Genomic DNA, 25,578 nt, shown 5'->3' on the forward strand with positions numbered 1-25,578 from the left:
TCATATTTCCAACTCAAAGCCCAAAGAAAAAGAAATCTATTATCAGCTCCTTAAAAGGTGAAGGTCTGGATGAAAATTAATATACCGTTAAAAACTCAAATCAAATGTGGGAATGTCGTTATTCACCGAACTTAAGAGAAACAATTTCTCTTACAACTTTTAGTTACTGGAGGGTAACTCTCTACCACAAACAAAGTTGCTGTAGAGTTGAAACAGTTGCCAAATGCTCAGCAATGAAGTGCAAGCATAGGTCACTTCTAATTCCATACACAGAAGCGAGAGCACATGAACATTACACGGTGCCAGATGAGCACAGAATTGGGTTTACATCCCACGTAATAAGTAAAAGTGATTTTCAAGTTATGTGCCTGTGCAGAATTGAGTATCAGTGTGAAGTTTAGGGCAAAGTCTGCATCTATGTTGAAGAATTATTATCTGGCATGTATTATAACTTTTTTTAAGTCCTTTTTTTTCCCCCTCTTAATTGCAAAACCGAGGCAGTCTGATTGTGATCACTGCGCAGAGAATCTAGGAAAAGACAGTTGCATCCAGCTTGGTGTCACAGGAATGCCTGCCTGGCCGGGGGGCCACAGGAAATATCCCATAGTGTCTTCTACCTGTGGCAAGCAGCTTGGATTGGAATCTGTTCTCTGGTAACGATGTTTGTGGGTGGAGCTTTCTAGCAACACTGAGGAGGAAGAGAGACGGCCTCTGTGGTAGATCACCTGAATGGCAGCCCATTGCCTTCCTAAATGAAAGCCAGCCAGCCACTCCTTGGCCCTCAAAGTGGAACATTTCCCAGGGAAACAGATATTTGTAGAGCCTCCATGTATTCAAATTGCCTTCCCATCAGTTTAGCTTTAAAAATGTTTAGGAATTTAGGTGTGCCTTCAAAATGGATGGTCTGCTCTATAATATCGTCCAGAACAATTTGGAAGACAAAGTTCAATTATATAGTATCCAGAGTCTTGAAAATTAAGATACAGCCGCAGGTAAAAACAGGCAAACAAAAAAACCTCAGCAGCCACACGACTCCTAGTAACACACTCAGGTATATAGTATGTCTTCCGTTGGCTCCTGATCCAGTTGACTAAAAGGGCTGCAAAAACTGATCTCCCAAGGCTGCCGTAAGGTCATAGAAATTGATAACCCTTACAAGCAATGCTTATGTGAGTCTGTCTGTGTCTTGAAGATAGTGCACTTTGTAAATTAATCCTCCAAAGGCAAATATATTGTAAGTAGCTTGTTATCTCTAAAATACTAAATCGAAGAATACATGGGATTATATTGACAGAAATTACATTTTCTGTAATGGGGCTTAATATATCTGAAATCTCTCCCAAAGGCTCCCAGACTCTCTAACAGAGAAGGGTCTGTTAATGTAGGTGCAATGGACATCAAGAACAAAGTTATTCACCAAAATGGATTAGGCCATGTAATCAGAGATTCTGTAATATTAATCTTTTGACACTTATTGAAAAGAAAGAAATACTTCTGTCCGCAAACTGGCATTCTCAGTTCTCCTCTTTCCCCAACCAGGCTTTGGGCCTTTTCTGGATTTTACTTCAAAGAGGATAAGGTTTCCTCATCATAAACCCTAATCTAAAAATATTAGGACAATTAATTAGACACTTAGTTTTAGAGGAGATCGGATTTTGATACCCTTCAAATATGACACTAGCTCTGGGTGATTGTATGAACCTGGCTTTCAGCACACTCACAAAGGGTAATAAATCATACTTCCTCAAAGGCTCCTTGCCACACCACTGTACATTAAGTCAGAATATTGTTGGCTGGTACTTGGTACATAATCTCAGCTTTCCCCCCAGTCAGGAGTTCACACATTTATTTAGAAACAGTATTGCACAGCTCTGAGATACATCAAGTTTTGAACAGTTTCAAAGTAGAAACATACATTTTTTTCTCTTTTTTCTATAGGGAGATAAGAAGAAAGGAGAGCCCATCCTGGAATGCATATCCCTAACAAATTCTAACTGAACTTAGTTATTCAGCGAATTTAAAACCTGACAGGTATGTGATAGTGGATTTTCTTGTTTCATAGAAAAGAGGATATCACTCTTTCTATTGATTATTCTTAAAAGTTAAAAAAAAAAAGGTCATAGAGAGACATTTACAGAGCCATAGTGAACGTGAATTAAACACTAATATATACTATGCCTAAAATTTGTCAATTTATAAAGGAGGTGAAAAGCAATACACTGTTTTCTTTTCTATACTAGCAAGTGCTCTCACCCACCAGTCAACACTGTGTTCTCACCTTTGCATCAACAAGCCACCAGGGAAAACTGGGTGTGTCTTCTTAATGCAAAACATTAGCTGCAGGTCGCCAGAGGGGGAAGCAGATTGCGTGTAAACACAAAGCCAAATTACTTACCAATTGTTCACTTGAAGGATGGTGAGTCCTGTGTCTTGTGCCAACTGCTTTTTCTGTTCTTCAGAAGGGTAAGGGTGCTGAAAGAGGACAAAAAAGATAGGTTGTGCATGTACACTTTGGATACACAATGTGCATATCACATGTCAGGTGCAATGCTAGGTGCGAGGGATTCAATAATAAACACATATGCTCGTTAAAAAAAAATATGTGTACTTCAGGCAATATTTAGGCTATTTTGTCAATAACCTAAGAGTCTAGTGAGGTCTATAATTAAAGGTAAAAATGCTGAGGTGTGTCACTCTTATTAATGGAATACTACATCATCTAATAAATGGCAGTAAAAGACAAGCCAATTACCAAGATTAGTGAAGTGTATAAATAGCTACTTAGGATACTTGCAGAACCTTGATACTGAGTTTATTCTTTAACAGGTTTATTTGTTGCAAACACAAAATTCAGTAGGATCTTCACTGTATTTTATGGGATTAAAATAACAAGTTCTTTTTGAGCATACAAAAGTTTACCACCTTCACAGAATATTTTCTAGACCCACAGATTTTTAAAGCTGAATCATTTGGACCAACAAGCTCAGCTCAGGTCCCCGGGAGTTAAGCACTTTGTTAACATGATATTCTCCTCCCAAAACACCATGTTGCTGGATGCAAATATCAAAATTAAAGTGGGTGTATTTAAAAAAAAAACAACACACTATTCATTTTAGCTCTTCTGCAAAGCACAAACAAATGAAATTCTACCCAAGTTGATTTCCCTATCTGAATGTCAACATATGCTGGGATTCTGAACACAGGCCTATATGAGGTCAAAGACCAGCACATTTTGCGTGCGAAGAAAAAGCCTCAGGAGTTAGAGTGGATAAAAAAATATTACAGGATTAGATAATAAAATGAAATCTATACCTTCTTGTAAGATGTTTAGAATTCTACTAAGATTAGTTTTGGCAAGATACTTTCTGTTTAATAGTCAACTATATCTAAATTTGAAATATACATTTCTAAAGCCTGGGAGAGGAGCTGGGGGCATGGTTTCCATCCATTGGTGACACGGGCTACTTTGAAACACTGCACCCCAATAAATTCTCCCAAGATAATAATTGTTCCGATAGTCAACCTTCTATTCTCTTTATGAATGGGAAAGGGCACCCCCAACTCTCCATTTAACTATATGTGCCATCGGAAACCAATTCTGGTCTATTGAATGCTAATTAACATAGCTTTCAATCTTATTAATAATGTCTGATTAGATGTTAAGAAGGCTCGTTAATGACCACTTCAATGCTCTTACATATAAGTTTAAATATGTTCTATATCTATACACATGGGATTCGATTTGTGGAGAGCAGAGATGTAGCCATTTTCCCCATAAGCATTGTGTCTTGATTGTCACTTAATCAATAAATACACAGTTAGAATAAGGCTTTGCTTTCACGGAATATAGTGCCCCTCTCTAAAGAGCTCCAAGTATATTACAGACAGAATGGTAATTAATCCCCATTATATCCCTTTGAGGGACATAAATAGAATCTATTGTCCCTCCTGTTTTACTGGTGAGGAAACTGGCCAGGGGAAGGCACAGTCCGCAGCGACACGACCTAGGGACATTTCCTGTTTCCCATCTAGTGTCTAAGCCTCATCATGACAGAAGGATATGGCAAACGGCTTTCATAATCTCCATTCCTGTCCCGCCTCAGAAACCTCCAGACCGCTCACCTTGCCCAGCAATGTGTGCCACCACCCAGCCCTGCCCACTTCCCAGATGGGCGTCCTCTTCTCTTCACCCCACCACACCCCTCTGTCCAGCCACTTGGTGTGTTCTTCCAACACACCAAGCTGGTCCCCCTACCCTCAGGCTCCTGCTCCAAGGTCACTGTCAGGTCTCAGCTCAAATGCCAAGCCTTACCCTCCCCACTCCCCACCAGACCACCTTATCACTCTCACACCAGTTTTTCCCCTCTTTCTCTAATAGCAAGCATCACTCTCTGAAACACCCGTTCTGATTATTTCTTTCCTTGGCCATGCGTCTCTTTTCACTCATTTAGCATCTCTAACACCCTCACCTTTCTCATTCACCATCCTTAAAGCCCAGACCTGCACATAAAGAAAACCAGTAAATATCAGTGGAACAAAGGAATGGCTCTGACTTGCCATGATACACAGAGACTCTCCACTCAGATGCAACATCAAAATGTAAAATAAAAATTTTTTTAAAAGCCCACAGGAAGTATAAACAATCCAATTTGAGATCCACAACACGACTTTCCTTACTTCATTCCTAAAAGTGATGTCTACCCACTCTTCTCAAATGAAAGTATGTCACCTCCATAATCGGCAAAGATCATAGGTGACAATCACCCTACTCACCATTATGCCAGTCATCACAGGCAAAATCTCACAATTGGATACTGACCTAAAAATACACTAGCAATACACTGCCCTAAGGTTTAAAACATGACTTCCACCTCATAAAGGTTTGCCAGCCACACAATACAAACCAAATGAATCTTTTATCCTCTGAACTGAATACTGAATTATGGTTTCATATATAGTAGTTCTATGTCTACACTAGTTGAAGAATTGCACAAAGTTACATATGACCCTTTTAGACTGTATAAATTATGCTGCCATTCACTAACTATGAGACTTTGAAAAAGGGACAACTTCTCGATTTTATCATCTGGAGGTTAGCCAGGCTAGCAATTCTTGAGTAATAAAAGCCTGACTTTGAAATATGCAAATTTTAGCATCTAGCTGTTGGCACTATTTGCTATATAAAGCTGTACACTGATGTACACAAGTCATTTCCAATCTATAACATCTTCTGTAATATGATTTGCTTACAGTTTTGCAGGTCTTCTGGAAATCTCTTTCAGTGCTTTTCAATTGAATTAATAAATATGTCAATGGTCCCTCTTCACTACAGCTGGATGGCAACACCTTTTGCCCTGTCTTGTTAGTTGTGTCTTAATATTATGACCAGAACTGGATTAAAAATTAATATTTATGCCATTTACCTTTAGTTACTTTGAAAATTGGGAATTGTCACAGTCATTTATTTGTGCTGTGTTTTCAAGAGTATTTTTGCATGCCTGTTTGTGAGCAAGTTTTACATCCATTCTTAGAAAGCAAGTGGAATTCACATTTTATTTATGCAAAGGGTGCCAGGAAAATTCTCTTTGGATCATTAAAATTACCTGAACCATTATAGCTTCAAAGAGCAATCTATGGCCTGCAAATTGTCAGTGCAAGTTTAGGTTGTTTCTTTACATCATGCAGTTTCTGATTTCAGAATTTAAATATCATAAAATGAGAAAGTTCTAACCGTTTTTTTTCTCTGTCACTTTTCATGTGATCTGATTTTAAGTAATTGGAACAAACTGTGCCTAATTTCATGCAGCATAATTGCCAGGCAGCCTCAAGCTATGGAGACCCAGCACTCTGTCTCCATTAAACAATTTTCAGTTGTTCAGGATATATTTTTTTTAATAGAAATGAATGAGCCTGGATGAAATTAAATGTCACAATAATCTGGTCATTGTTAAGGGGGCAAAAGGTATCAACAAAATTCCTAAACCTTTGTCTATGGTAGACCGACTGGATATTTTTCTTTTTTTCATAGTTCTTGAACCTGGTGTCCCACAAACTTTCAATTCCCCCCCCTCAAAAATTCTGTAATTGCTAGAATCACATGAAAGCCACAACTTCAGGTAGTTAATCCACAGTCCTCCAAAAATTCACAAAGAAGTAGGCTTTTTAACTGAAATCCAATATGTTTAACTATCTTAAATCCTATGCATCTTTACTAGATAAGCTTTTTGTGGACAGTATGAGTTATTCCTTTGTAGACTTAAAAAAATAAAAATGACTTGACAAAAACCCAACATGCCCCAGGCAAGGCTGCTGTGAAAACATTCAAAGCCCAGGTTGCGTTCCGCCCACAGGGCTAGTGAGGCCACAAGAAGGGCAAAGGTAGATGTCATTTTACAAAAGAGAGAAAGACGAGTGCCATATTAGGAAGAAAATGGAAAATTCATTCCAAACCATTGCAACCACAGGGCTAGGTCTCCCTTGCCATTTTCCTGAAGACCTCTGCTATTATGGCATCTAAACGGCAAGGACACTGGTTTAAGAAACATCAGTAGGCTCTTGTGAAGGAAAGAGGGATTGCACTTGCCAGATATACCAATCAACCTCATCACTATGGGATATCAAAGCAAATTTGACCACAGTCCAATAGACAGTGACAGGAGACCTTGTCTTCGTTGTGTACATTACCTTCCTGACATTATCTCTTAAAAGCTTAATTATTTGCAAACAATTGATCAAGATGGGAATTTGAGAAAGGATGTGCAAGGGCCACTGGGAGAACGGCAACGCATTAAGAGAGTAAACAAAGTTACCTTTAGATCTTACAATAAGAATTAACGATTGAGACCGGAGAGCGGGGGCAGTGCAGTAGCTGCAAGGCTTCTTTCTCCAGTGTTTCCCATTTGATCTGCATTAACACCTCAGGAATGAGTGAAAGCCATAAAACAGTGATTATGTATGGGTAAAGCTGACCCTCCCTTCCAACATTAAACCTGCACACATGTATTAGGTGGGCTTCGCTGGGGAGAGAAGAGCTGCTAGACTCAAAGGGAAAACAAGTGGCTTGGGCAGTGGAACCCGAGGTAAAGGCAAGAACTCACAAAATGATCATTCTGATTTCAATAATCAACACCCTGACTTCTTCCCAGTCTCTTGCTGAAATAGACCCTGCTTGCCACTCTTCTTGTGTTTCTAGATCTGCAGTGTGACTTCTAATAATGACCTCGGATGGCAGTGATGGCTCAATAACCCCATCAAAGAATAAAATGATCCCTAGAGTATGTGTCCTGTGTAACAGAAATAGAGGTTGTCTCAAAAAAAAAAAAAAAAAAAATTGAGGACTTGCCTGGTGGCACAGTGGTTAAGAATCCACCTGCTAGTGCTGGGGACACAGGTTTGATCCCTGGTCCGGGAAGATCCCACATGCTGCGGAGCAACTAAGCCCATGCGCCACAACTACTGAGCCTGCGCTCTAGAGCCTGCGAGCCACAACTACTGAGCCCGTGTGCCGCAACTACTGAAGCCCGTGCACCTAGAGCCTGTGGTCTGCAACAAGAGAAGCCACTGCAGTAAGAAGCCCTGGCACCACAACGAAGAGTAGACCCCGCTCGCCGCATCTAGAGAAAGCCCGCACGCAGCAACAAAGACCCAACACAGCCAAAAATAAAATTAAAAATTAAAAAAAAAAATCTAAAAAGAGCTTACGTAAAAATTAAGTCTGAACGGTCCTTTCACCAGCCAGAGAGAATAGGAAGTGACAGAAAGAAAATGGCAATTTTCTAAAGAAAGTTATCTCTGCTCAATTCCAATCTCATATCTTGAGATGGGGACTGGACGGGGGTTTCTGATGTTGGTTATCTGGTATTTACAAGTTTACAATACATTGGAAGAAAACTTATTTCTGTAAACAGTCAAACCCACTCTTTCAGATGAGCATTAATAGGAAAAGAGAAACTCTTCAGCACATACAGATGGAAAATGTCCAACCTTCTATCTGAATGATATCCTTGACCAAATGTACCCCTTTCATCAAATTTTCCACCCCTGACTGCAAATGTGGATGCCAAGACAGTGATGAACTTTATCTTATCTACCCTGGTAACCAAGTTTCAATAATGGTCCCTCCCTCACTGCCTTGCCCACTCTAACAGCTCATTGTAATGGCAACAGAAATTTTGAAAATAATCCTGTACAGAGCTCACTGGTGAGATAATGGAAAGCTACACTGCCCCTTCTCAAGCCTCAGATTAGTAATTTCTTGTGACACAGAACTGCCTCTCCACCGAAACTGCAAAACAGCTATAACAAAGCAATAGAGGTGGAAGCAATTTTCAAGCAAAATGTTACATGCTATACTTTAAAAGGTATGGGAATAGGTACCGGGAGAGCTGATCTAACAGGAGGAATTATGGCAACTGTCCAATATCACCCTTATCAAGGCAATGTTCTGTTGCTTGGCTGAATATGTTGGAAGAACAATTTCGGAACTTCTTTTATCCTTTTTCCTCCAGCCCTTTGCCTCCTCCACAGCAAAGTTTAATGCATTAATATAAATTGACCTTGAGCTAAACTCTGGTATGTGATAGAGAGATACTCCCTTTAAAGAAGAAAAAAAATCTACCATATGGCTCTTAACCATTGGATCTCTGTGTTCTTTTAAAACTTCTACTGAGTTTTTGTCACTAAGGGAATATTGTGGATCTGTCTAAATTAAAATAACCAGCTATATATGTGACCTCTAAGAGCAGAAGCAGAAGCCTGTTAACCAAATATATTTATATTTGTTTAACATCAATTTTTTTTGCCTATAAAAACTTCTGCCACTTTAAATAAACTTGCAGCCCTTTTCCCCTTATGCATTGACTATGAATAGCTTACACTGTGACAATTACATTGATCTAGGATACTTTTTTCCTTTAAAAAAATCCATAATGCTTCCCTATTGTCTTTCAGCTTTATGAATTAGTTTTACTGTTTCAGTGAATGCTTTTTTGTCTTCTGACTGCACATTATCAAAGAGACACTTTGTGCCTCTCATTTGCATTACAAAAGCAGTGTACCGTGCAGTGGAAGAGCATAGCCTGAATGCATAGCAGTTGAGTCTTGCATCCTCACACAGGCTGGAATCAAAAGAAGAACGGTGGTGTCTGTATGGCTAAGAAGCCAAAAATGTTTGGAGTATCATCAGTGAAGTCACAGGATTTCAACCTCTTTTCTTAATTCTCCACCAACGCTCCTAGATTACCCAGTTGCTCAAACTAAATGTGCTCCGTTGATTGTTCAGCACTGGCTTTTTCTGAAGCCTAGTCAAGCCATTTTCCAGACAAGCCCTCCGATTTGACTGCTTGTCTATCCAGCAGCAGTTATAAGAAGTTGCTAGTAGAGGTGTGCAAGCAGGAAGGTCAGGTGGGAATCTCTAAACTTGATCTTAGCACATGAAAATGACATAAGTGTGGAAGGAAAAATTGAACACTGGCTAGTATTTCGTAACAGTCCTCGCTTTTGCACTAATGAGACTATACAATACACAGCACTGAAAACATTGTTTTATAGTTAATTATAAGAGGCTAATAAATACTACAATGCCTCGCCTGTCTTTCCTATCTGATCTTTTAATTTCTTGTAAATATTAATTAAATATAAAATAAAAGCACTAAATAGAAAAAAACATATACTACATTAAGGGATTTCATAGTCCTTTGTATTGGGGAATTTTTTTTAAGTTGCTTGCAATTCCATTATAATAACTATGTTTAGATGTATTCTTCAGTAGCTATAGATATGTTCCAGGCGTATGTTTAAATATATGCATTAAAGACATAAAATTTAGACTCTAAATTAGCAATTACTTATATCCTCCTCCTAAAAGTATTAAAATTCATGAAGAGTGCTAAAATTATTTTGAACAGTTATGATGATTAATGAACTCCCTGAATATTGATTCTCTTAGTAGGAAACCATGGCTATAAAAGGAAACACAAAAAGGCCAATAAGAAAAACAGGGTAAGAGGAGTAGGGGGATGAGAGTGGGGGTGGGAAGAGGGGCCATGCTTCACTTTTGTGTCCTTTTCAAATCATTTTAAATAATAGCTCATTTGAACTCTTACCGTTTGTCAGTAGGACATATGCATTACATGCATTATCGCATGTACTCTTGGTGACCCCCATGAGTAGGGGCTATGCTTAGCTCCATTTTACAGATGAGGAAGCTGAGGCTTGGCTAGGTCCCAAAACATGAACAAAGGCTCACAGCTACTTAGTTCTGGAGCCAGGTCTGCCCTCCCCTGAGTTTCTCTACTTGGCTACCCTTCCACTGATGTTTCTTTCCCATTTCTCCATTCCCTTTTTTAAGGTAAACATGAACAAAGTTATCCATTGTGGTGAGAGGTGACTGAATGTTTCTCTGCAGTTTCAATAGCCTTGATCCAGGAAGAGTTGCTGCTTTCCTCTCCTCCACCACATCCCCACAGCTTCTGCCCTGCAGACAAATATCAAGGGGCAGGGATGGAGCTGTGAGGTGAAAGTTAGTTCACCAGGACCTTTCCCCACATTCTCCCTCCAGCATCTATCCAAAGGGACTTTATTAATAGCAGCTTTCTAGTATTAGTAAGAGTGATAGAGGTAGTAATGGTAACACGTATTAAGAAGTGAGGATGTACCAGGCATTGTTCCAAATCCTTCACATGCATTAACTCATTGAATCCTCACAAAAACTTTATGAGGGAGGCTCATCTACTATACCCCTTTGATAGATGAAGAAACTTGAGCGTAGACAGGACAAATTACTTTCTCACGTTCACACAAGCTTGTAAGTAATAGAGCTGGGATTTGAAACTTGGTGATAACATACAAGTTGAGAAAATTCACTTCCAAATTATTTTGTTTTCTAAATGATGGGTGGCGCAATCCCACTCATTCCTGATGAGTTAATCATGAATATATAGATGATGATTACTACTCGTTTTATGAAGCAGCTATATATATCTTAATGTGTATGTGTCTACAACTCAGTTCTGTTAATGGAAGCAATAGGAAATTTTGCTACAAGATACTCAATGGAAACTAATACATCCATCACTTTACTCGTTCTTCTAGTGTTGCGTATAGACACAAGAATGATGGTAGGTTATATATGAGAACACGCTTTACGGTTCATAGAAACAAATGCCTGCTCTTCCATCCACCTGCATTACAATATGCCTTAAACTGTCTGCTTTGAAATTAATTGTTGTGTGTTTTTCTACCAATTGCTTTCATTTTGTTTGTGATTCTTAATCAAATATGAGTTAAATTACATTTGGAACCATTTCATTTTAGTAGGATACTAATAAAAACACAGGAATGCTATTGCCATTTACAAGGCAACTAGCCCAGTTCTGTGCCCAATAAATATTTGTTGTATGAATGAATGAGTGCTATTGAAGTTAGAGACACCCAAAACGTCTCAACTGGCATTTATAAGTCAATGACTTCAGATAAACATCAGAAAACTAGCAGCCCCATTTTAACAATTGTTCATCCTTCTCACTCAGTTCTACAAATCCCAAAAGCAGTACAGATTTTATTTACTTTATTTAACTGACATTTTTAGAATGTTTACTCTGCATCAGGCAATGTTCTCAGTGCTTTACCAGTATTCACTTGTTTAATACTTATAACAAGTCTATGAGATCAGTGTTTCTACCCTGATGTTACAGATGGGGAAACTGAGGCACAGAGTCTAAGTTACTCACAAATAGGATGAAGCTGGGATTTGACTGTAAGAAACCTAGTTCTGCAGCCCATGTTCTTCATTCCTGTGTTATTCTGTTTATCTTTTTTAGCACGTGTAATTTCCCACAAAGTTTCTCCAAAATCCGCTCTACGTTGTTGTTGGGTTTATATTTGTTGCAAAAGTTCCCTTCCCACTCTCCAACGGCAATGTAATAAAATTCAAGTTCTCCATCTTACAGGACTGAAGAAAGAATAGAGGAGACTACTGTCTCGACACACAGGCTCTCCCCCAAGAATTTCACTGCAGCAAATAAAACAGAACAATAGCACACCATCCTGGACCACTTTTCTGAAAAGAAAGTTCATGACCAGTTTATACAATAAACTCCAATAAAGTAAAGGATCTTTTCCAAACTACATGCAGCTCATCTCCGCTACTGCTGACAGCGTGCCAGCTAAAAGGAGACCTATCCCCAACCTGTAGAACACTTTTCCACTTTAAAAATCAAAGTGAAAGGGTTTTGAAGCCATGAAGAGAAAAGACAAGGAAGATGAAATACAGTGGTACCATTTGGAATGAGATTGTTGACAGTCATCGTTACTGCCTTTACAGACACCCTGTCCAGCCTTAAATTTTGAGGAAAAACCCTGGTGGAAAGAATAAAGTATCCATAAATGAGAAGCAAAAGCAGTACACTTGGTGAGAAGTTGTTTTGAGAGAGAGAAAGCGAGAGCTAGGGAGAGACAGAGGGAGAATTCATGCTGCTCCCAATATGACTAAAGACCCCTGGAACTGGTACTCTTTCTCTAGTGCTAATTTTCCCACTTAAATTACAGTGCTGGTGTAGCCTCATCTCATTAGAGATCATTGTCCCCAGTAGACAGTTGTGTTTATGGGGGACTCTGGCTGTTCCACACCTGCTGATCAGGTTGTTATGTGATCAAGGCTGCATACAAACAGCAGACTCGAGCTTGCCGGACTGCGACTGATGAGCCCAGGCTAATTCAGGGGTGATTATGTAGTTTACTGGACCACTAAACCTCTTTAAGCTTGTAATTACTGCCTATTTGAGTAAAGAACATTCAAAAGCAATTCACTGCATCGTGCCTGCCACAGCTGGAAGCAGGCTGCCAGCAGTCTGTGGGGACGTTAAAATCTACAGGGACATGGATTGAAGCCCAGCTAGCAGACGTTGTCAGCAGCACCCGCAGCCAAGTCTATGCACATTCCTGCTCACCTCTCCTGACCAAGCTTACCATTAAAGGTGCCGTGAAAACTACAGAACAGCCATAAAGATGACAAATAACGGAATGAAGTGATGCAAACTACATTTTAATGATTTCCCCCTTTTGTAAAGCTAAACTTGAAAACGTCTTTTCACAACGCCAAAGAGAGAGAAAGTATATGCTTTAAAGAATATACACCGCTGAGATTTACTGTGTACTTGCTGGAAGTTCCATCCAAAAAAAATACCAATTTGAAAACAAAATGCCCACCTTTTAGGCTTTCTAAAAGAACTGGGATGTACAGTCCTTTGAGATCTCTTCCACCCACTTAGCTGTCGTGTTTATAACCTTAGCTGGGAAAATATTGTTTAGCTACTTGATTGACATTTTCTAAGATCACGCGTAGATTTCTGCTGTTAATGAATTAAAATGCTGCTCAGGCACCTGAGTGAAATTTACTTTCAAGAGTCAGAGAAGATTTCAGGAAACAAAATGTATCAGTATTTATCAGTGTTCCTGTTTTCTTTTGCTGTCACCTTAACAACTGCAGTTCTTTTGTATAACAAAAGTGTAAAACATGCTTTGCATTGCTGTGGATATAATTATTACTTGTCTCTAAGTAACAAAAAAAAAAAAGACTGGAACTTAATGAAGGGGGATTAAGTTAATTTCTTTTTTAGCTAACGGTTTCCTGTCTCTTAAAATGCAGACCTTGGTGAATATAATGTTCAGGGAAGGAAAATTAAGCTTTTTATTTCACTAAAATCTCCACTTTGGAATACTGATATTAAAATATTAAGATGATGTTTATTCTTTAAAAGTATGTAAATTTGGTATTAAATAAAGCCACAGAAAGCCTTTCTGACTACTCCATCCAAAGTCCACAGATCCGGGGGGGTTTATGTGTTATCTACACATCATTCCTATTAATATTCATTAGGTGGGTCTGCTTGCATTTTTATAAGCTGTGAGAGAGGCAGAGAAACAACCAGAATTCTTTAACACATGAGCATTATCAACCCAACGTATGCCAAACAGCAGAGCACCTAGATCTGAAGTTAAAATTCAAACACAGTTTACCTTTACTTAGCTAATTTTCATGAAAATTCTCTTCCCTTTACCCATTGTAGTCTAAGCTCTTTAATTATCTCTATTCTCTGTAACATACACTTCAATTTTTAATTTAAGAGATTATTCAGCACTATATTTTATCTTGGTTAACAACAAAACCCTTATCTTGCAATCAAACTAAAGAGAATTTCCCTTTAAGAAAAAAAAAAAAAAAAACCTAAAAACTTTAAATTGTCTTAGTAATAAGATTACCTTTATCTTTATGAACCTTCTTAAGCAAACCCTTTTTAACTCCCCAAAGCATTTATTGATGTGAATTCACTGTCTGTCTCCAGAGTGGATTATAGAAGAAGGAAGAGTCTTAGTCAAAATTTGGGCAGATCCCCAGTATTTGTTTCCCAAATTATGCTTTCTCAGTCGTCCAGTCTAACTGGACAGGGAAATGCTCACAGGGCTGTGGACGTTTTTCTGTGGCATTCCCACAGAGCTCACAGATGTTCCTGGAACATCTTAGATGAGTAGGAAAAAGAGTGGGACCTGTCATCAACAAGATGACAAGATAAAGGTGGCAGAAATAAAGGTATTCAAAGTTAACTTGGAATGTAAATTGGGGCAGCCACTGTGGAAAACAGTATGGAGGTTCATTAAAAAACTAAAAATTGAACGACCATACAATCCAGCAATTCCACTCCAGGGACTATATCCAGAAAAAATGAAAACTCTAATTCAAAAAGATACATGCACCCCAATGTTCACAGCAGCACTATTTACAACAGCCAAGACATGGAAGCAACCCAACTGCACATCAACAGACAGTCTTAAGAAGATGTGGAATATATACACAACGGAATATTACTCAGCCAGAAAAAAGAATGAAATATGCCATTTGCAGCAACATGGGTGGAACTAGAGAGTAGTATACTTAGTGAAATAAGTCAGACAGAGAAAGACAAATATACTATACGATATCACTTATGTGTGGAATCTAAAAAATAATACAAATAAATCTATATACAAAACAGAAACATACAGACATAGAAAACAAACTGACAGTTACCGAAAAGGAGGGGGGGAGGGACAAATTAGGAGTATGGAATTAACAGATACAAACTTCTATACATAAAATAGATAAGAAACAAGGATTTACTGTATACCATAAGAAATTATACCCCATATCCTGTAATAACCTATAATGGAACATAATCTGCAAAAGAATAAAAAGAAAGTTAACTTGGCTAGTTTGAGGCTTTTTTTTAAAGACTTTGAGTTGGGTGATCTTTTATATCCTTTATATTTGTATAACACTTTACATTTTCAAAGAGCTTTTGTTATATTTTATGAAATTTAAGCCTTACAACTACTTGGCCAGGTTGGAAGGACAGGTAATGTTGCCTCCATTCTACAGGAGAAAAACAAAACTCAAAGTGGACACATGGCAGGTTATGAGGTTAGGAAGTTGTGGCGCACAGGCCTGGAGCCCAGGCCTCCTACTTTTACACTCTTCTGAAGCTCAAAGTTTATCTTTTGATGATAAAATAAAGAGCTGTAGCCACGTCCTTCAGAAAGCTACCGTGAGTTGGTGAGCCCAGCCTCTGTTTTACTGTGTAAATGTGCATTGCTCTATACACAAAGGGTGAAACAAAAAGCTCAGACTAAAACCAGATAAAAAAGAACATCTTTCAAACTGGCTGTCATCATTTCTAACAAAACTTACGTAAGTAACCTAAGTAGTAATGCTAGAAGGTCTTAAATAATGGCATTTGCCCCTTCTACAACAGGCTTTGGGAAAGAACTATCGTTACCCAATGACCGGGTAGTTTGTTTCTCTTTGACACAACTAGACTTAGTTTTGTTTTATTTAATGTGTCTTTCTTTGCCATTTCACGTGTGACATGAGTTTGCTAATAACATATACAAGAGGCCTCATTTTCCCCCCTCCTAAGTCACTTCCTAGGAGAACCTGGGCATGTTTCATCAACCTGTGTAGGTCAGGAGAGTGGGTCATTAAGTCCATTTCTGCTCCAGTGATGTGGTTACACATTGACAAATAGCAGATCTAAAGGAAAACATTTTAAGAGTTATTGGTTTCAAGAGGTGCCGTTAGGTGTACCAATTGAGCTAGATAACTGAAGCTCAAGTCCCAGAACCCACATTAACTGTGTGACCTTGATCAAGGCATTTCAGTCTTCTGAGCGTCACTCAGCCTCCTCATCAGTGAAAATGAGGATGACAGAACCGGCGGGGGTCAAATGAGACAACACACATTAAATTGCTCGGCATAGTGGCTGGCCTGGATGGAGGGCTTAGTAAACAGTAACTGAATCTGAGATGACTCACAAGGATGGGATGATCTAACTAAACATATTATATACATATTTTTTTTTCACAGTTTGTAGGGAAGAGGGTTTGACTAGGTAATACTTGTCATTTATTTTTCTAGTGTTTAAATTAGGTTTTAATGTTTTCTTACCATTCTCTTTATTTAGACAATCGCTTCCAGGATATCTAAAGATGGGGCAGCTACAAAGGCAGTCACACAGGGCCCCCCCCCCACACACAGAAGAGCCCCATGCCTGGTTTCATTTGCTGATGTCGCCATCTTGAAATTCTTCAAAAAAATTTTTTAGAAGCCCTGCATTTTCGGTTTGCACAGTTTATAAGGAGGATGTATGCATTCTCCACAAATCATACAGCTGGTCCTGCTAAAAGAAAGGGAGGGAGGTTATGTTTTCCCTATCAGATGTTTTATATCCAGCTACAACCCCTCTTGAATTTACCTGAGCTTCACAGAAGTAGATAAATAATTACTACGTTTGTACTACAAGAGTGTAAAAAAGAAAACATTAAAAAAGCAAGATGTAGGAGGCGAGACGGTGTGGATGTGCTCAGGCCTCAGACAGATGAGTAAGGACACTTGAACGACCCTCCAGTGGCCTGCAAGGATTCACACGCTCCTGTAAGTGCCTAAATCACCCTCGGGGACAGACCGAGGCACCGAGAAAATATTCCATATTATAAAGTCTATAGGGGAAAAAAAAAATCAATAATCCGAAACCTTCAAGGTGTGAGGCCCATTCTGGCTCACTGGACTTCGGGACGTTGAGAGCCTTTGTCTTTTGGTGGCCGGGAGTCAGAAGTGGCAATTCGCCCACCTTCCTTGGCAGGGGATGAGTGCCACATTTGGCAGAAAAGTGTGCTCTCGAGAAAAGGGAGCAGAGAATCTTTTGGCCTGGGCTCCAGCTAGGATAGATCAAGAGCGAGAACTCACCCTTGCGTGCCAACCAAATGCCACTGTAATTAAAAACAAACCTTTGGAAATAAAGTATCTGGAAATTATTTCGATTCCAACACATTCACAATAGGAGCTCATCAATAGATACAATTAATTCACTTGGTCACAGGGTTCTGGCGGGGGAGTGCTGTCATTTTTTTCTAAGCCTTCTTAAACAGAATTCTACTTTTTGTTGGTTCAGATAAATATATAAATAAGCAAACTGAAGAGAAAGATGTATGTAATAAGGCATAAAGTTTCAGAAGCCTCTAGCATATTTGGATCTGCACCTTACATCAAACCTTCTAAGATGGCAGCCCTGATTTTTTAAAAATGCAAACTTCCGTCATATTGATGAGGCCAAATGATGAACTCCACTATTATATGCATATATTTTGCTTAATGGCTTCATTTATTTTAATAACAAAGGGAAACAAGATTTTACAGATGAAAGCTTTTTTTGTTCATGGCTCCAATGCAACTGGGATTTTAAAAATCTGTGATGTTACCCAATATGTGATAATGGCTGCTCTCAGGAGGCCTATTTCATCCCATTTTATGCAGGGAAACCTGCACAGAGTAACCACCACCAGAGTACCCCGATTTTAAGAAGGGATGAGTGTCAGAGGTCTTGTGATTGTTCCTTTTCTTTCCTCTGAATGGCTACATGTTCAGTAAAGCGTCAGCTATGGAATTACTGGAGCAATGGGATTAACTCACTAAAGATTTATTATAAATGAGGCAGGAAAGTGCTGTTCATATGATTTCGGGGATAAGAAAATAATTGCATAACACCTCTTTTCCCTCTGTTCAGAAATCTGCCTACAGGGTTTAATATTTTGTGGAGAATCAAAAAAATAAATCACAGCAAGTAACTTCAGTTTAATTCTTGTTTGATTTCTTCATTATACTGAATATCTATGGTGAATCAGGAAGCCAGGAACTCATCAAAATCAGTTCCCATGGGAACAAAAGACATGTCATCTCAGAACCTCCCTGTTAGCCCCTAAAACTTGCCCATTTATTCAGAATGTCTAGCTAGTTTCAGAAAAGAAAGAAAGAAAGAGAGAGAGAGGGAAAGGGAGAAAGAAAAAAGAAAGAAAGAAAGAAAGAAAGAAAGAAAAGAAAGAAAGAAAGAAAAGAAAGAAAGAAAGAAAGAAAGAAAGAAAGAAAGAAAGAAAGAAAGAAAGAAAGAAAGAAAGAAAGAAAGAGAGAAAGAAAAAAAGAAAGAAAGAAAAAGAAAGGGAAAAAGAAAGACGAAGGGAGGGAGGGAGGGAAAGGGAAGGGAAAGGGAAAGCGAAGGGAGAGAGGGAGGAAGGCATTTGGCTCACTAAAAATTCAGGTGAGATGACACAAACCAAAAGTCTGAAGTGGTGTTTTTTTTACTGAGAGCCATACCTTCAAACTCTAGAATACAACAGATGCAACTTGCGAGCCACACAAAGGATGTGGAGTGATTTTACAGACACTCTCTTGGCCCAAGATGGCAGCTCATGATTAATGGCTCCGTCATCCTTGGCCCTGCTGCAGTCAGGCCTGGGGTCTGATCCTGACACAGAGCCTTCGTCTGCAGCCAATCAGCAGATGTAAGCACATAGGCCCTGTCAGGTTGACATATCATTCCTTCGACAATGTCAGTGAGTATTAATGTTCAATTATCTGTCCTAGAAATGACCCACGCTTTTATGCATTGTGTAACTGCACACGTGGCGCTCCGGTAATCCCAAAGACAAGGGCAGAGATGCCCGCAGTAAACCAGCTACTGGGAGTTGGCTTTCCAACATTGTCATGACATTGCCTTGCAGTACTGAATAGGAGATTAAATTTTAGTTCTTTTCCTAAAACATATTTGAAAAACCAATGAGCCATCTATCTATCTATCTATCCATCTATCTATCCATCTATCCATCTATCTATCCATCTATCTATCTATCTATCATCTATCTTCCTTTTAGTATGTCTGCATGCCAGTAGTCCTTTCTATTTAAACAGCAACACTTCACATGAGTCATCTGTGACTAACCGATCACACTCAGCCAACTGTTCTTCATATATGACAACGAGCTGCTCATTATGTGTGGGGTGACTTTTTATTTCATGAAACCAGGTGTATATCATTTACCATCAAACCAAAATGACAATAGTAGACTCTTCTGGAGCAATGTCAAGATCAATTCAACTTCCACACGTGAATCTAAAGGAGTCTTTGCAAGCCAGCCACCCCTCCTGCCCACTATTAAAAATCAGGACTCTGGCAGAGGAATGATTTAAAAAGCATACCTGAGATCATTTTACTTGTTAACCTTTACAGTTGCTCAAGTTTTTTAAAATATTGTCTTAAATTGTTGTAGTTAAATTTAAAATCCCCCTTTTCTCCTATATCATGGTAAGAAAAAAAATTATTTATCTTAGCAGACAGCTGCATTTGCATGGTTTTTGTTGAACTCACGTTCAAAGGTTATCAATAACAAGTTTGCAAACTTCTCATACAACCAGCACTGAAAGATAATGTACAGTAATTGCATGATAACGTCCTCCAAAGCTGAGATAAAACTTTTCATGCAAATTCAGGTTCACCAACCTATACATGATAGTAGGAACTTAAGTAGTTCAGATTGCAGCTCAATGAATTTGCCCAATGATACGAATTTTTAAGGAATAGAAAATGCAATTATTTTTTCCTGTGGAAAGCCACTAAAACTTCATTATTTTGCCTTAATTTTAACATGTGAAAAGCAGGTTGATTATGAAACGTACCTATTAAAAGTCTAGCCAGCCCTTGGTCACAGTGTGGTGTCTTCTGCTATTTCTACATGTACTCTCAACTGAACTGTGAAAGTCCTTTTATCTTTTTTAATCTTTTTTTTTTTTCTTCCTTTTCTTGGTCTGCCTACTGTGTTCCCAACAGCATTTTTTTCCAAATGACTTCCATTCTCCTCCAGCTCCCAATCCTACTTCTTGGACACTTAGCAGTTGACTTTGCCTCCTGGTATCCTAACAGATCCTGGTATGCTAACAGATCCAGGAGAAGAACACCCAAGACTCCCTTCTTGTCTATTTCTAAATCTCCCTGCTTTCATCTTCCCCTCCTGGTTCACATGTATTGCTAAGCCCCTGCTCTGAGATGCCATCCCATCACTCTCCCCACTCAGCCCCTCCACTGCCCACTTGTTCTTGATCTTTGCTCCATTCATCAGTCCTTTTCTATATTTATCTTCAAAGGTTCCTTCTCTATTGCCTAAGTAAATAATTAGGCTGTGCTTTAACAAACTGCATGGAACATAGTAGCAATCCCATGAAAGACAGCTGCATGATTCTATGTGTAAGCATTCAAATCTCCCTTCTCCTAAATATTAAAAAAAGAAAAGAGAAAACTTCCCCTCTTGTTACCACCTCCTCATGCTACTGCCCAAATTGCAGCCCTTAGTCTATTTCCTCAAGAAATTGCGGAAGGGTCTACCTTTGTTGCCTCTGTCGTAGTATCGCCCATATGCCTCAGAATACAGCTTCTTTCTCTTCCAAAGTCCTGAAACAGGTCTTTCAAAGGTCACTGATGATATCCTAATCCCTATACCAGAACCTTTCCCAGTCTTTCTACAGCAAAAAACTTTTCAGGGTTTGGTCACCTCTATTTTGAAACTTTGCTCAAGTGTTTGGTCAATAAATATCATCAAGCATCTCTATTATGGCTGAAGATATAGCGGTGAAAGATTCAATCATCTTATTTACGAGGGAGGCAGCTCGTAAATAAGCAGTCACCATGACAAGTGCTCTCTATCAGATGACCATCAAGGCGCTATGGGTCTGGAGGCAGGGGCCATTTCCTCTTTCCTGGGGAGGACCAAGAATGGCTTCCCCAAGCTGTGACAGCTGAGATCAGATGTGAAGGATGCAGGAAAAAGTATGAAGTGGAGAAGGGATCATGGAGTTTCCAGATGAGGGAACAGCACGTGCCGGTGCACAGAGTACAGGACCATTCAGCACCTGTGGGGAAGGTAAGCGTGTATGGAAAGGGCGAATGAGGAGCCTGGGTGCTCAGTGGGCCAGTGTCAGACCTCAAGGGTCCTTGAATGGCATGCTGAGGATGTTGTATCCTAAGGGCAATAAGGAGATATTACAGGTTTTCAAGTAGGGGTGAGATTTGGCCAATTTTGCTTTGGAATAATCACTCTGGTGGCAAAATGAGGGATTCTTTGTAAGGGATCAATTACAAACAAGTGTAATTGATTAGAGGCAACTGATTAGAGGCAGGGAGGCTGATTAGGGCAAGGGGAGAGCAAGAGACAAGGAGGCTATGGCAGCGGGACTAGATAGGGATAAGAGAATGAAGAAGTATTTAGGAGGGAGTGTTGATGAGACTCAGGGAGTAATCTGCGAAGCAGGGAGGAGAGGGAACCTTCCAGGATGAATCTGAGGGTCCTGGTTGGAACTTCCGGGTCCATGGTGATGTTGTTAAACTGAGATGAGGATGAGAGAAAGGAGAGCCAGTTTGGGGACTTTGATGGATTCTGTTTGGGAATGGACTCTTTCTTATCATTGGACCTTCCTTCCTTTTCTTAGAATATTAAAGTGTGGGAGCTAGAAGGGACCGGAGAGATGAGTTCAGCCCATCTCCGCATTGGACAGACCTCCTGCCTGCTCCTCTGTCTCTTTCTCTAGGTTTTTTTTCCTCCAGACAGCCTTTAAAAGGAGGCGTTGCCTGAATTCTGTGCTTGCCCTCCTCCTTTTCTCTCTCAGCTCTCTCTGGGTCCATGACTCCATATCCATCTCCAGCCTCGATGGAGGTAACACCGAGCCTTGTACTCTCACCAAAGCCCCAGCCAACCCATTTCCAACTACTGACCATACAACTCACACGGACATCCCACCAGCACCGGAACCACACGTATCCCACACGGAATGCCTCACCTTCCCCTAGACCCAGTTCCTCCTTCTAACTTCCCTTCTTCCCTGAAAGAGACTCCAGCTCCCTAACTGCCAACGTGAAACCGGGAAGTCACCTTTGATGCTCTTCTGTGCCAAATGTCCACTCGTGAGTGGTTATGAAAACGGGCCTCAGAGCCAGAGGGGCTTGAGTTCAAATCCAGTCCCTGCTTCTCACTGCGCTACTTCAGGCAAGTTGTTTAATCTCTCAGAATCTTGGTTTTCTCAACAGTGAAATAGGGAGACTAGCAGTACCTCCCCTAGAGGGTCATAGTGGGAATTCCATGAGATAAAACATGAAAGTGCTTAGCGAGACCTACCAGGGTGGGGGCAGCCTGTACCAGCCAGGAGGAGCTTTTTATTCACTGACATTATTTAGAATTGCCAGTGCATGGTGATAATAATAAACAGACTGACTTTTAGTCATTTTATTATTATTTGTAAATTCTCTACACACATGGCACTGAGAACCCACCCCGGCATATCACTGGCACTCAGCACAGTGTATGATACACATGTGCCAGCTATGAATGCTTCTATTTATGAGGTGCCGGGTTTACCTCCAAGATATCGTCCACCATCCATCCATCCATTTCTTTACACTCTCACAACCACAACCTTCTCACCAGAACTGTTGTCATTGTCTCTGAACTGTCCTCCTCGCTCCAGTTCTTCTTGCAAACTGCACCACCAACTAGATCTACGTGCTTTTCATAGAGCTCCGAGATGTACACGGTTCCTTGCACGCAGTAGGCACTCAAAACGCATTTGAACTCACTTGGAAAAAATGTGAATGGCCCAATTCATATTGTTATTCAAAGAGAAGGGTAGATGCGGCCTAAAGTTTAGCCGTCATTTATGGTGGGGAGAAATAACAACAAGCACGTTTAAAAGTTGCTTTTTCCTGCTGTGCAGTGGGATTAGGTCACCCCATCGTGGAAAACATCCCAGCCATCTCTCCGCACAAACCAGACAATTTTAGGTATTTCCAGGTAAGAGCCCTGTCTTCATCCTGCTGTTGCATAACCCCCTTCCCCGACCCCCTACCACACACACACTTGTGCAGTGCAGGTGTCACAGCCACGGAGAACCCCAGGGACAGCATGGCACCCATGCAGGGAACCCACAGCTCTCTGGTGGTGCCATAAAGCCGCTGTGATCAAGTAAGTGGGGCAAACACACGGCTCTGATGACGTCACACGGACTTCTGCCTCAACTCTCACCAGATCTAGTCAATGTGTATGCACGCCAGTTTCAAGAGCGATAACAGACCATGAATTTAAGTCTCAAGGTCTGGAAGTAGTGACACCCAGCAGGTTGAAAATTAGGGCTCTGAATTTTTTTCCAGTTTCTACTTTATTGTACACTAAGATCTCTGGTAGATCGTCGGGCTTTTCTAGCCCGCTTCCTCCTGTAAAATGTTCCATCCGTAAAATGGGGGTACGATGATTAACTGTTGAATCACATGCAAACGAAGTACTTAATAATCTTTTCAAATCAAATAGGATACTTGCTTATAGCTGGATTTTTCAAAATTCAGATACACGCTGTTTCATGCAGGTCCATTTGGCCTTTTTTCCTTGGAAATTCACCCCACCATTTACTCAATCACTCTCTTGAATACTGAAGTGATGAATGTTGCTGAGTGCTCACGGTTTCTGGTCCAATACGAACACTTTCAAGGAGTAAGTCAGTCCAGGGCGCCTGTCGTCTTGGTAATTGATAATGTTTTCACTTCAAGGTGTGGGCCTGAGACCCACAGGGCTCAACGGGAGAAGTAAATGAATTGACTTGACTACATCTCTTGCCCACCTGATAACGCATAAACTCATTACTGCCAAATGTACTTCAATATTATCAAGAGGGGATGGCAACATATATATTTGACAATGGTTAAAGCGATGCCTTTATTGTATTTTACATTGGCAAATTAAAACACTTGGTTTGTCGTTACAATTCTTTGTGAAAATCTGGTCTTCACTATAGTCACAATGAATTATAAATGCCTGCACCAAAACAAAGGATAATCCACGATGCCATCAAATGTATGCCTCTCTTTCTAATTTTGATTTCTAGGGCCCCTGGCCTCCGTAAGAAAACACATGCAGGGGCACACACATACTGTATTTCAAATGGAGATTTTATGTAAGCTTATTTTTATAGTGATTCCAAGAGTAGCTGCTCTGCTTTTTATCTATGCAAACTGGAAATAAAGTAGGCACCCTGCCAGCTCCCTGACAGCAGGCCAGGCCCGGGCTGCCATGGGTAACTCGCACAATGACATCTAAGGGGTCCAGAAAAGAACCCTGACTAATGGCTTTTGGATTCCTTGTGACCTTTGATCCTCAGTGACTTAGACCAAAATAAATGACCTAATTTCAAGAAACTACATCCAGCCTGTGAACTCTAATGAGTGAGAGAATTTACCCACTAAGCAATGATTCATAGGTATGTGCTATTCATAATAATTCATAATAAGTCTCTTAGCCCAACTAGAGAGAATATACTTTTCGGATGCTCACTTTTTCCTTGTATGTTATTTGTTGCTTTTCCCTTGTTGCTTTTAATATTTTTTCTTTGTATTTAATTTTTGTCAGTGTGATTAATATGTAACTGGGTGTGTTCCTCCTTGCGTTTATCCTATATGGGACTCTGCGCTTCCTGGATTTGGGTGACTGTTTCCTTGGATGCTCACTTTGTAAAACAAATTCATCTTCCAGGATGCTGTGAAATTTGAGAGTGCCCATGGCAGATAAAGTACACAAGGCAGCGGAAATGCGAAAGGATTTCCTGGAGCAGACTGAAGCTGGCAAATAGGACTAGGAACAAAAGCATTTCTCCCTCAAATGTATGTATTGTTTCTGTAGTTGGTGGTTCTGTTGCTTCCTTACTGACAAAGGCTACCAGATCTGGAGGTCCAGAGTAGGAATTCGGGAGCCAGTACAAGCACTGAACACAGCTGCCCTCTCCCCATGATAACTTCCATGACTGACTATTATCGCCAGAGCCCTGAAGCCACATGGGGGTGAAGGGTAAGATTCTGTAACATTCAACCTTCACCCATCCTATCACACAAGTGTACTGTCAACAAGCCCCAAAGAAAAAGTCAGTATATCTGCAGAGTCCTTGATCTATCAGAAGCTTTCTGGGTATTTGAGAGACCCAGTGAAAACTCTGTGATATTCATTTAGGGCAGTGAAACTACCCTGCATGATACTATAATGGTGGTTACATGTCATACATTTGTCCAAACCCCTAGAATGTACCACACCAAGAGTGAACCCTGATATAAACTGTGAACTTTGGGTGATGATGATGGGTCCGTGTAGGTTCATCAGTTGTAAGGAATGTGCCACTCTGGTGGGGACAGGGGTGTG

At 40.0% G+C, this 25,578-nt stretch overlaps 1 protein-coding gene and 1 long non-coding RNA gene across 6 annotated transcripts in view; one reads left to right on the plus strand and one right to left on the minus strand.

Annotated features, from left to right (window-relative positions):
• MEIS1 (Meis homeobox 1) overlaps positions 1-25,578 on the minus strand; it is a 136,921-nt gene that overhangs the window by 19,891 nt on the left and 91,452 nt on the right. For all 5 annotated transcript variants that reach the window (XM_082426648.1, XM_082426647.1, XM_082426644.1 and 2 more), the window contains one exon: positions 2,396-2,472. In XM_082426648.1, coding sequence (XP_082282774.1) covers positions 2,396-2,472 — 77 coding nt within the window. The remainder of the gene's footprint in view (positions 1-2,395; positions 2,473-25,578) is intronic.
• LOC309643727 overlaps positions 7,511-25,578 on the plus strand; it is a 464,905-nt gene continuing 446,837 nt past the window's right edge. Inside the window, exon 1 of the long non-coding RNA XR_014254034.1 lies at positions 7,511-7,593. This is a non-coding gene — a long non-coding RNA (uncharacterized lncRNA). The remainder of the gene's footprint in view (positions 7,594-25,578) is intronic.

This window comes from Balaenoptera physalus (genome assembly GCF_965194825.1).
Source record: "Balaenoptera physalus genome assembly, chromosome: 15".
NCBI classification, from domain to species: Eukaryota; Metazoa; Chordata; class Mammalia; order Artiodactyla; family Balaenopteridae; genus Balaenoptera; species Balaenoptera physalus.